This window comes from Myotis lucifugus, unplaced genomic scaffold, assembly GCF_000147115.1.
Source record: "Myotis lucifugus unplaced genomic scaffold, Myoluc2.0 scaffold_540, whole genome shotgun sequence".
Taxonomy (NCBI): Eukaryota; Metazoa; Chordata; class Mammalia; order Chiroptera; family Vespertilionidae; genus Myotis; species Myotis lucifugus.
The window spans coordinates 605,613-617,474 of NW_005871588.1; the positions used below are offsets into that span (position 1 = coordinate 605,613).

General features: G+C 60.5%; 1 protein-coding gene across 1 annotated transcript in view; it reads left to right on the forward strand.

Annotated features, from left to right (window-relative positions):
• The window catches only part of HTT (huntingtin), a 99,242-nt gene that overhangs the window by 58,609 nt on the left and 28,771 nt on the right, over positions 1-11,862 (forward strand). The window contains 12 exon segments of the mRNA XM_014446458.2: positions 187-281; positions 1,583-1,693; positions 2,734-2,811; positions 3,143-3,366; positions 4,330-4,408; positions 4,495-4,656; positions 5,651-5,706; positions 7,197-7,345; positions 7,732-7,868; positions 9,345-9,461; positions 10,725-10,847; positions 11,060-11,295. Coding sequence (XP_014301944.1) covers positions 187-281; positions 1,583-1,693; positions 2,734-2,811; positions 3,143-3,366; positions 4,330-4,408; positions 4,495-4,656; positions 5,651-5,706; positions 7,197-7,345; positions 7,732-7,868; positions 9,345-9,461; positions 10,725-10,847; positions 11,060-11,295 — 1,567 coding nt within the window.

The following is an 11,862-nucleotide window of genomic DNA, read 5'->3' on the forward strand; positions in this document are numbered from 1 at the left end:
CTCATGACTGCTCACTGCAGTCAGAACAGTTTGCATTTTATCCCACTAGCACGCTTCTCGAATGCTGTTGCAGCACCTGCCTCAGCCTCAGCCTCAGCCTCAGCCTCAGCGGGGCTCACTTCCCATCTCAATGTGTGTGTGTGTGTGTGTTGTGTGTGTGTGTGTGTGTGTGTGTGTGTGTTACAGCCTCTCGACAGTCAGATGCCACAGGGCCCGTCTACCACCTTCCTTCCTACCTCAGGCTGCACGACGTCCTGAAGGCCACGCACGCCAACTACAAGGTACGGCCACGCACGCCAACTACAAGGTACGCGGCTCTGCACCTGCGCCTGCCCAGTGCCTCCTGGGCGCTCTCTCTCTCTTCTTGCAGGATTATTTTTTAGGTAAATGGAAAACCATCTCAGTGTTACTGAGACACAGTTTATCTGTAACATAACATTTTTTAAAAATATGTTTTTGTTGACTGTTTTTTAGAGAGAGAGGAAGGAAGAGGGATAGCTAGAAACATCCATGAGAGAGAAACATCATTGATCGGCTGCCTCCTGCACGTCCCCTACTGGGGATCAAGTCCACAACCCAGGCATGTTGTCTGACTGGATATCAAACCGTGACCTCCTGGTCCTGGGTCGACGCTCAACCACTAGCCACGCCGGCCGGGCCTCCCCGGGGTTCTTGATGTCTTCAGGCTGTGTGCATACCTGGGGATGTGAGTGACAGTTGGCTCGGCCTCTAGTGGTAGCTTCCAGCCCTCGGTCTTCACGGTCTCACCCCCGTGACCCTGCTCCATTGCCTGCTGGGATGGACTGCTTCCCACCCTCTCCCCGACGGAGCTGCATGGACCCTCTCGCTCCGGGTGCTCGCACACCTGGCGGTTCCCTCCTGGCCTGTGGACGACACCCTCAGGGCGACAGGAGAGAGGTCACTGTCGTTCCCGCTACGTCTTTGTCCCGTGTGTCCCTGACCTGACTCCTCTCTCACTGGGGCCGTCAGTTTGTCCCACTGAGCTGCTTTCTGTTCACCGCGCACGTTTGAGGGTTGGGCCAGTTCTGGTGTCCACGCCCATTTCTTCCCTTTGGCCTTGTTCTTGCCCATCGTACCTGGGCCTGACCGTTCTTTCGGTTTTTAAATGGGGGACTGACTGCTGCATCATTTAATTCGGCCGAGGCCTTTAGAGCCTGAATTCAGTGCCTCCTAAGACTAATTTCACGTGTGTTGTTGCCAGGCTGAACGGTGGGTCTGAACTCGATGAGTCCCCCAGGGATGCTAGTTCATGGAACAGGGCGTGCACGTTATGAGTTTGGAATGCTGCTTGTCAGACACTGGTTATGCGCGATGGTTCCCATCTTTCCCATTTTGACAGGTCAGGAGTCGTTTCTGTCTGTAGAGTTAGTATAAGCAGAAGATGCCTGTGAAAGAAACAGGTTTCCTACAGATACTGGAGAGCGATTTCCTTTCCCCGGCCTTTCCCTGCCAGGCAGGCAGGCAGGACCCCCGCTGGCGTGCGCGGGGCTGCTTGGTGTGCGCCCCCTGCTGCAGACACCCCGACGTGACGGTGCAGTGATCGTGTCTCCCTTCCCCCAAGGTCACCCTGGACCTTCAGAACAGCACGGAGAAGTTCGGGGGCTTTCTGCGCTCGGCCTTGGACGTGCTCTCTCAGATCCTAGAGCTGGCCACGCTGCAGGACATCGGCAAGGTGCAATGTCTTTTCTTCTCGCTGAGCCGCAGCTGCCACACCGCCGGCCCCTGGGCCGAGTGCCTGGGGTGGCTGGTGTGGGCCCGGCACCTGGGGCGGCAGCGGCAGCGGGGGAGGTTTGTCACAGCGCCTGGCTCTGAGCTGTGCTGGCCCCTGGCTGGTGGGGCTTCACAGGAACCCATCTCAGTTATTCACTGTCTGTCGGCTTTGACCTTGACCCACTCTAGTCTAGAAGTGGATGGGTTTAACACTGTGCTGGCCCCGGCCTTCATTTTCTTACTTGACCTTCGCAAGAAGGGCACACGCAGACCTAGGAGGCGCACGGCCGCCCGGGCGCCTCGGGACCAGCGGAGCTGCAGGAGGACTTGGTTCCGAGTCCAGCGCCCCCCCCCCATTCTCTAAGGAAACGTTCAGACACGGAGGAGAGTTTAGAGAGCGTGCGGCGCCCGCCCGCTGCAGACGGCGTGCTGCGAGGGCCATGTCTTATTTTGAGCCTGAGTTCCAGGTGCCGGGCCAGGGAACATGCGGCCCTTCGGGGAAGCACCGGCTCTAACCGAGTTCACCAAACCTTTTCTCCATGCCCATAGTCACCCGTCTTCACCGGCACACAGCCACCCCGCTGCTTCCCGTCACGCCTGTGCCTTTGCCCGTGCGTGCGTGCGGCCCTTGTTTCTAGTGGCAGGCACCTCTTTGTTCTGGTCTGGGGGTGCTCAGTGATTGCCCTTCAGAGTGAAACCTGCCAGAGGTGGGGCGTCCCACTCCGGGAGACCTGCCTGGCGCCCTGTCTACGATGGCCCCTCTCCACACCCTCTCCTCCTCCCTGTCCCCCCTCCCCGGCTGCAGCTCCTGCAGACGCTGTCACTCCTGTGGTCTCTTGGTCTTCGGTGCCTGCAGTGGGGCCTGGGCGGTGGTGGCTGCCAGTGGGGCGCGGGGTCAGTGAGTGGCGGGCGTCGTAGCTGGGAGTGGTCTGAGGGCTTGCAGGCTAGGCGTGCGCGGGAGCCAGCGCCCCCAGCCTCCTGCAGCACCCGCTTCCCCCGCAGTGCGTGGAGGAGGTCCTGGGCTACCTGAGGTCCTGCTTCAGCCGGGAGCCCACGATGGCCACGGTCTGCGTCCAGCAGGTGAGGAGGGCTCTTTTCTCAGCCGCCGTCCAGGCACGACGTGGGGCTGCTGCCACAGGAGGTGGCACTGCTCGTCACGGGGGCGGGCGGGGGGCAGAGGGTCGTGAAAGCTCTGCTGACCCTCCTACGCAGCCGTGTCCCCCGGTCTCATGCACAACTCGAGACCACAGGGCTGTTGGTGAAGGTGACGGCAGCCCCTCACGGTGTAAAGGGGGTTCTTCAGCAGGAACCCCATGTCCTGCACCGCCCCCTCCACCGTCTTGATGACTTCCTGGGGCATGGGGCTCGTGCTGTGTGCAGGGCGTGCTGATGGCCTCCTCTCTCTCTCTAGCTGCTCAAGACTCTGTTTGGGACAAACCTGGCCTCCCAGTTTGATGGCTTGTCGTCCAACCCCAGCAAGTGCCAGGGCCGAGCCCAGCGCCTCGGCTCGTCCAGCCTGAGGCCCGGCCTGTACCACTACTGCTTCATGGCTCCCTACACCCACTTCACCCAGGCCCTGGCGGACGCCAGCCTGCGCAACATGGTGCAGGCCGAGCCGGACCACGATGCCTCCGGGTAACCCTGCCGCGGCGCTCGGGCCAGGAACGGCTGTGAGGGAAACAGAGGGAGCAAGTAGGGACTGATCTGTGAGAAACAGAGAGAGGAGCAGCGTCCCCGAGGGGCCCGCTCCGTGCAGGGACCACTGGGAAACGTGCTGCCACGGAGGCGCTGCAGGCTTGGCCCGGCCCGCCTGCCTCAGAGCGCGGGCCGGGGAGGGGCCAGTGGCTGGGCCAGAGGATGTGGCGGGCGGCGCCAACGTCACGGCCGAACCATGGCGAGCCCGTCCTCGTGGGAAGGCCTTGGTGTTTCCCGGTGCGCCCCACACTCCCTACGTGAGGGCCATGTGTCGTGCCACTGTTGGGGTCACTTCAGGTGAAGGGGCACCTCGCACGGGCCCAGGGCGGTGCACAGAGGTGTGTGGGTGGGGAGCCCTGGTGGCCTCTGTGCTTCGTGACTGTGCTGATGTCTCTTCACCGACACTGACGGCTGTGGTTTTGCGGCCTGCAGCACAGTAGTTAGCTGTCTCTGGAACGACCCAGTCCTGAGCCGGCGTGTGAGTTGCGTGCGCAGGAGCAGGAGAGCACGTTCCCCTGTCGTGTCAGAGCACTAGAGTCCGGGCCGAGGGCCGTGCCGTGCCGTGGCCGGCCTCACGTCGGGACGCGCTTGCTGTCTGTCCGCGTCTCGGCCAGGCTCTGCGCACGCTTTGATGACACGGTGTAAATAACAAGCAAGTGTGTGCGGGTGTCCCGGTCCTCTCAGCTGTTTCTCACAAAGAGAAGCGTGTAATTGATGTGTTTCAACAAAAATTTTTCCAAGAAAACCAAGTGCTGTCTCCCGACTCCCTTTCCATGGCCGTTACCGTCCAGCCTGCCGCCGGGCCGGGACTCACAGCAGCCTGGCTGTCCTCACTGAAGGAGGAGCCGACACACGGGCGCGCTGAGTCCCGGCCGAGCAGTGAAGGGCGGTCTCCATCGGCAGGTGGTTCGACGTGCTGCAGAAGGTGTCCACCCAGCTGAAGACAAACCTCTCGAGCATCACAAAGACGCGTGCAGACAAGGTACGCGGGGCCGCCGGAGAGCACGTGGGAGAGCGGCCTGGGCCTGGCAGCGGAGGCGCGCTCATGGCCCCTCTGCCTCGTCCTAGAACGCCATTCACAGTCACATCCGGCTGTTCGAGCCTCTGGTCATAAAGGCGCTGAAGCAGTACACGACCACCACGTCCGTGCAGCTGCAGAGGCAGGTCCTGGACTTGCTGGCGCAGCTGGTCCAGCTGCGGGTCAACTACTGTCTCCTGGACTCAGACCAGGTGAGTCACTGGGCCTTTCGTCTCCACACCTGTTCGCGACTTGGTGAGAGTGGCCGCAGGGGGACGCCACCGCCACCTACGGCAAGGAAGGCATTGTTCCTCCCACCAGTCTCTGCGTCTCCCCAGGACTGGCTGCCGGGCCTGGCGCGCATTGGGGGTCTCTCCATCTGCTCTGGGCTGTTGGGGTCACCCTGGACCCTGGTCCCATTGGCCAGAGGCTCTCCCATAGCCTGTGCAAGGCGGCATGACACGCTGCTTTCTCCTCCCGAAGCCGCCTCTGGCACGTGAACGCTGGGGGCCGCCTGAGCATGGACAGGCCTGCTTCTCGGCAGGCGCGCTGAGCCCATCGGCAGCCGGCGCTTCCTGCCTCGGCCCGCACAGCTCTGTCCCGCCACCGGACTTGGTAGCGTTGGGGCTTGGCCACGAGCAACCCCTCATGTTGGTTCCCTGGCTCTCGCCACTCGGTGCCCTGGCTCCGCAGTTCTCAGGGCCACGTGGGCTTCCTGAACAGGGTGGGAAGCAAGCCGCGGACCACTGAGCTCCATTCTGATTTACTGGCTGTGTGCGGGGGTCACAGGGCCGGCGGGGAGAACGCAGCGGGTGAGGCAGTCCGTGTTCGGGTTGGGTGAGCAGGTGGTGCTTGGAATGGAGTGGGACCACTGTTGGCTCTCACGCGGGCCTGACGCACTGCGTCTGCTCCTGGGCCATCCTGCACCACCCAGCGCCCCGCGTGGGGCTCCTCGAGCTGGACAAGGAGGCCCTGGTGTGGCAGGTACTGCCCGGTGTCCCCCGAGTTCATTATTTGTTCTCCAGAGGTCTCTCCTCCGTGCTCAGGAAATGTTTACAGGGGCCCTGGGAGGGCCCGAAGCTCCAGTCTGACGCAGTTAAGACGTTTGAGTTCTTGTCAGTGACAGATTACACAGATAGTGGGAGCGAGGGAGCCCGGGGCGCGTTCTCGTTCTCGTTGTCGAAGTGACGCTTCTCTCCTGTGCAGGTGTTCATCGGGTTCGTGCTGAAGCAGTTCGAGTACATTGAAGTGGGCCAGTTCAGGTAACGGAGTTTTCTGCTTTTACACTCTTGTTCTTGTTATGTAAGTGCATGTAGTTTTAGATTATTAACATGAACGTACTTTAAAGGACTGCTAGGCATTTAAAAAAATGTTTTTATTGATCTTTTTTTAGGGAGAGGGGGAGAGAGAGAAGCATCAATGATGAGAGAGAATCACAAATCAGCTGCTTCCTGCACTCCCCACTCTGGGGATCAAGCCCGCAACCAGGCCTGTGCCCTGACCAGGAATTGAACCCAAGACTCTTCGGTCATGGGGCAATGCTCAACCAATTGAGCCACAGCAGTCAGGGTGGATGGTTAGGCATTTTTGCTGGGTATTTTTTAATGGAAATCTGACTAATTTGCTATGCATTTTTGTTTCTCTTAAAAATTAATGAGGCCAGGCCGGTGTGGCTCAGTGGTTGAGCGTCAACCTATGGACCAAGAGGTCACAGTTCGATTCCCGGTCAGGGTACATGCCCAGGTTGTGGGCTCGATCCCCAGTCAGGGGCGTGTAGGCGGCAGCCGATCAGTGATTCTCTCTCATCATTGATGTTTCTATCTCTCCCTCTCCCTTCCTCTCTGAAATTGGTGGAAATATATAAAAAATAAATAAAATTAATGGGTATCTGAAGACTAGTTTAGAAGCTGTTCTGCATCTGTTAATCACAGATGCTGTCAGGTTTCACAGCATCTAATTATGATACTCAGTTGCTAAATGAAACCTGATCTGTTGAACACTAGCTCTTAACCTTAAAGAGCGTTTAGATGTGGTTGGCGTTAGCAGAGGCAGTTACCATGCACTTATGTCAGCTACAGCTTTGCTTGCTACACAGGAAGGGTTAATGCTTCCCTGTGCAGGTGTGGGAGTATAATTATTGAAAATTAAAATTCTTTTTCTTTTAATCCTCACCTGAGGATATGTTTTTATTGATTTGAGAGAGAGAGACATTGATCGGTTGCTTCCTGTACGTACCACAATGGGGGATCCAACCCACAGCCTGGGTATGTGCCCTGACTGGACTTGAACCCACCACCTTTTGGTGCACGGGATGATGCTGCAACCAGCGAGCCACCCACCAGGGCTCCCACTCGCTAGCTTCTGCACTGCTTACTGAGTAGCTGGGGATCCGTGCGGAGGACAGCATCCTGAGAGGCCCGGGGGCTAGAGACCCCACTCTCCTCCGAGCCATGTGACGCCTGAGTGTGAGTGGGTTCCTTTTCCTGCTTGGGGCAGTTTCTTGGACTGAAGAGTGCGGAGCTGAGGGGCCCGAGGAGCCGGCTCTGCTGGGCGCCCAGGGCTGCCGGTGCTCTCTGCCTTGCCGGCCGCGGGCTCTGCACAGACGGGAAGGCGCCGTGAGCGATGGACGGAAGGAGCCCGCTGGGGCTGCCTCTCGGGCGAGCTCTCGCTTCCCGTGGAGGGTTTCGTATTGCTTCATTGATCGTGTATCTCAGTTTTAAGGGAGTGTCTACGTGGATGTTTTTGTTTCTAGGGACTCAGAGGCAATCATTCCAAACATCTTTTTCTTCCTGGTCCTTCTGTCTTACGAGCGCTATCATTCAAAGCAGATCATTGGGATTCCTAAGATCATTCAGCTCTGCGACGGCATCATGGCGAGCGGGAGGAAGGCCGTGACCCACGGTAACAGGACAGCCCTTGGCTGCGGTTCCCCCCTCCTGGCTGCTCCGCAGGCTGGTCCTCGGGCCCAGCCCCCGTGTCCGCACTGCTCTGCTGTGTGGCCCCCGTGTGCGCGCATGGGTGCATGTGCACGCGTGTGTTCACACGTGTGTGCTTGTGCACGTGGAGGGGGCACACTCTACTCGGAGGAGTTAGAACCTACTTAAGTAAAAATAGAGAAGCAGTAAAACGCTGTGCGGTACAGATAGGGCCCGACGTAAACACGTGTCCTTCGTGCACACGGACAGTCCCGCTGCCGTAGGACCTTGCTGTGCTCCCTGCTGTGGCTGGAGGCACGGGCTTTCCAGACGTGCCGCTCCCGGCTTCTCAGCAGAGCTTCTGTCCCCCAGCCATCCCGGCTCTACAGCCCATCGTCCACGACCTCTTCGTTTTAAGAGGGACCAATAAAGCTGACGCAGGGAAGGAGCTGGAAACCCAGAAGGAGGTGGTGGTGTCGATGCTCCTGAGACTCATCCAGTACCATCAGGTGAGGGCCCGTGGCCGTCACGTCCTCCGTCGCCCCCGCAGGTAGAGTGGGTGTGGCTCTGGGCCGGCTGGGGCCCGGCTGGGGGCCCGGGGGTCTGGGGGGCTGTCTGAAGCAGCGCCGCCCCGTGGGGAGGACCAGAGCACCGAGGGGCCGCGCGGAGCTCGCTCTCTCAGTGGTTCTGGTTCTGTTATCCTGAAAGTTGAGCGAGAACCTCAGGTAGTTGGAGGCAGTGTAAGTGCAGAGTCTGGCTTTCTTAGTGACTCCTCTCTCGCAGCGTGTCCAGCGGCCTGGCCCTCGCTCACTTTGTCCTTCCTTCCAGCTATTTGTCTTCAAACCTGTCAGGTCAGGAGCTTTTCTCAGGAGCACTATCTCTGCTTCCTCGCTGTGGTCAGTCTCGGTCAGGCTTAATTAAATGCGTGGTGTTTAGTTAAGTCCCATAACCGCCATAATAGGCACACCTGCCCTAGAGGTGTGAGTGCCGCCCGCTCTCGGCCAGCACGCTGGGCTGGTGGGCGGCCTGGGACCGGCTGCCCCGTTCCCGGCCCGGTTTGTGGGTGAACAGAGGGGCCGCTGGCCTTGGGTAGGGGGGTCGCTGCAGGTGTTCTCGTGCAGTAAGGGTACGGCCACGGGCCTTGAAGGGAGAGGCAGGTGGGACGGGGTGGTCAGGGCTTTGTGCGGGGTGGGCTTACATGGGTGCCTCTCTTTTTTTTTAAATAGATTTTACTGATTTTTACAGAGAGGAAGGGAGAGGGATAGAGAGAGAAACATCGATCAGCTGCCTCCTGCACACCCCCTACTGGGGATGTGCCTGCAACCAAGGTGCATGCCCTTGACCAGAATCGAACCTGGGATCCTTTAGTTCGCAGGCCGACGCTCTATCCACTGAGCCAAACTGGCCAGGGCAGGCCTCTCTTTTCTAGCAGTTGTATTTAGAGACCCGATGGGCACCCTTCTCCATCTGCTCCGTTCTCATTCTCTGTAAACAGGCAGGGAAAGGTTTCTAGCTTCGCAGGCCCTGTGGCAATTGTTGTGTCTGCTGTTCTGGGCAGGAGCCGCCATCAGCACGCTCACCAGGGCCAGGCCCGGAGCTGCCTCTGCGCAGACATGGCCGCTGGCCCACCGCTCAGGCACAGCCACCGCTGAGAGGCGGTGCCCCGGTGGGAGATGCCTGGGCCCCTGAGGGCGTGAGGCCTGCAGGGTGCTCGGTCGGGCTGTGTTGGGGTTTGCCAGAGGTGGCTGTAAGTGTCGTTTCTGTTTTGTGCCGTTTCTTTGGTTATGAAGTCTCGTAGCTTCACAGGAATAATGAGGGTGAGGCGGAGCGGGCCCTGGAGGAGCTGCTCCTGGCCCCGTGTCCCAGGGGGAGTTCTTGGCTCATCAGGCCGTCGCTGGGCTCAGGTGGCTTGGCCCTGCTGTCCCCCCGCTGAGCGGGATGGGATGGCGAGTGGGGAGGAGTGACAGCCCGCCCGCCGCCCGCAGGTGCTGGAGATGCTGATCCTGGTCCTGCAGCAGTGCCACAAGGAGAGCGAGGACCGGTGGAAGCGGCTGTCGCGGCAGGTGGCTGACATCCTCCTCCCGATGCTCGCCAAGCAGCAGGTGGGCCGCGCTGGGGGAGGGGGGCACCGCACAGGAGGGGCGGCCTCCTTCACGCACGTCCATCTCCCACAGCAGTGTCTGCGCGGGTCCCGGGACAGGGAGCTTCCGTTCCTCTCAGTGAGCTGCTCCCGCTCTTGTCCCCGCTGTACAGTGTGGGACCCAGGGCCCAGGGATGTTGTGTCCCCATTAATCCCTAGAGTGGCCGACATCTTTCTCCTTTTCACTGATGAGGAAGTGGGGAAGGGACAGTCAGTGTGGGAAGGAGGGGGAGCAGCCCTGGCTGCTTGAGGGGCCAGTCCATGAGCCCCAGGGGCTCAGGCTGCGCTTGGCAGACCAGGAGGAGGTGGAGCCCCTCTGTGTGGGGGGGTTAGCCTGAGAAGGGGTACACGTGGGCGGCGGCCCCAGGAGGAGAGGGGTGGGTGCGGAAGGCTGGCCTGCGTGTGCACCGAAGGCAGGAACAGGGTATTGGAGATGCTGGACCCCAGAAATCGCCACTCTAGTGCCCCGAGCAGGCGGCATCGTGTCAGTGGAGGCGGCGGGAGCTCGAGGTCTCGTCCCCTTTCGGGTGAGGTGGCTCAGTGCAAACGCTGTCAGCCCTGCACCTGGAAAGGCACCTCTTCCCAGAGAAGTCGTTGGCTGTATAGACGTGGGTCACAGCGACAGGGACTGGCCGGCTGCACCTGAATGCTTTGCATCCACTGAAAACGCTAGACTTGAACCCTGTTGCTTTGGGAGTTCGCCGTTGTGTTTTAAGGGGAAAAGCAGGGTATTTATATGATTTACCAGAACGAGTTACTGAAAAGCCTCTCCGTGGAGCAGTGGAGAAAGCTGAGGACGAGGCGTCTGTGTGGCCGTGTGCTGACATTCGTTCCTGATGGGCGCCGTGGGGATGGGGCGCGGGGGAAGCAAAGACAAACGAGGAGGAGGCGTGTGTGTTGGTCCCACGTAGGAAAACTGTGTCCAGGTGCACGGGGGCGGCTCCCAGGGGCGTGATGATGGTGTTGGGGTGCAGTTCCACCTGGTTTTTGTTCTTTTACGTTTGAATCTTTTGAAGAAAACGTATATTGTGTGAATAATAGAGCTCCACAGGGAACAATTTGCGTTGTGGGAAACGCAGCGGAGCCGTGGCGTTGGGAAGCGCGTTTGCTGGGTGGGCTGTGAGCGTCGGAGCTCCTTCCGTGCCGGTGGTGACGCGGTGGGCGGGTCGTCGGGCGGGGGCCGCCCTGAGTTCCGTGTCCGCCTTTGGTTGTGTGATTGCCACAGATGCACATCGATTCTCACGAAGCCCTCGGCGTGTTAAACACGCTGTTTGAGATCCTGGCCCCGTCCTCCCTGCGGCCCGTGGACATGCTTTTGCGGAGCATGTTCGTCACCCCAGACACCATGGTGAGTGCCTGCCTCCCGGCGCCTCAGGTGCGGTGGTCACTGGGCCGCGCTGGGCTGGGTGGCCTGGGCCCGGCATTGGACACTGTTCCCTGCGGTGGAGCGCAGCCTTCAGAACCCGCGGTGCAGGGGAGTGTGGGTGCAGTGGCAGAAGCGGGTGCTTTTCGGTCATCAGATCGGCCGTCAGGACAGCGTGGTTCTCTGTCCTTCCTCAGGCGTCGGTGAGCACTGTCCAGCTCTGGGTCTCGGGGATCCTGGCCATTTTGAGGGTCCTCATCTCCCAGTCCACCGAAGACATCGTCCTTTCCCGCATCCAGGAGCTGGCCTTCTCCCCGCACCTGCTCTCCTGTCCCGTCATCGACAGGCTAAGGGACGGGGACAGGGACTCAGCACCCAATGGACACAGCGCGGGCAGACAGGTGAAGACTTTGCCGGAAGAGACGTTCTCTAGGTAGGCTGCGTACGACCCTTCCAGTCCCTCTCCCTCCGGAGTCACGTGCTGTTTGGCGATCAGAAAGTTGGGACTGGCCCTCGTCTTCCTCAGCTGCCCTGCCGGTGGCCTCGGTTCATGCCTCTCTCCTGGTCAGCGTCTCCTTGCCAGGCGACACCGCGGGGCTCACTGCCGCGGCGGGGAGGCGGCCGCCCTGGGTGCAGGGATCCGGGCGGCGCTGCTGCCGAAGCTCAGAGTCCAGGAGGAGCCACCGGGAGTGGGTCTCACTCTCCTCCCCACCAGGTGCTGGCCTTCCGAACACCGTCCCTGCCGGCGGCCGCCCCTGCGGGTCAGGGGGACAGGGGTCAGATAGCGTCAGAGGCTACGGGGGCAGCGGGCTCGCCTCAGGCACTGCGCACGCTGTGCTGGTTGGGGTGTGCTCGCCTCAGGCACTGTGCACGCTGTGCTGGATGGGGTGTGCCCGCCCCAGGCACTGTGCACGCTGTGCTGGAATGGGGTGTGCCCGCCCCAGCACTGCGCACGCTGTGCTGGATGAGTGTGCCCGCCCAGCACTGTGCAGGCTGTGCT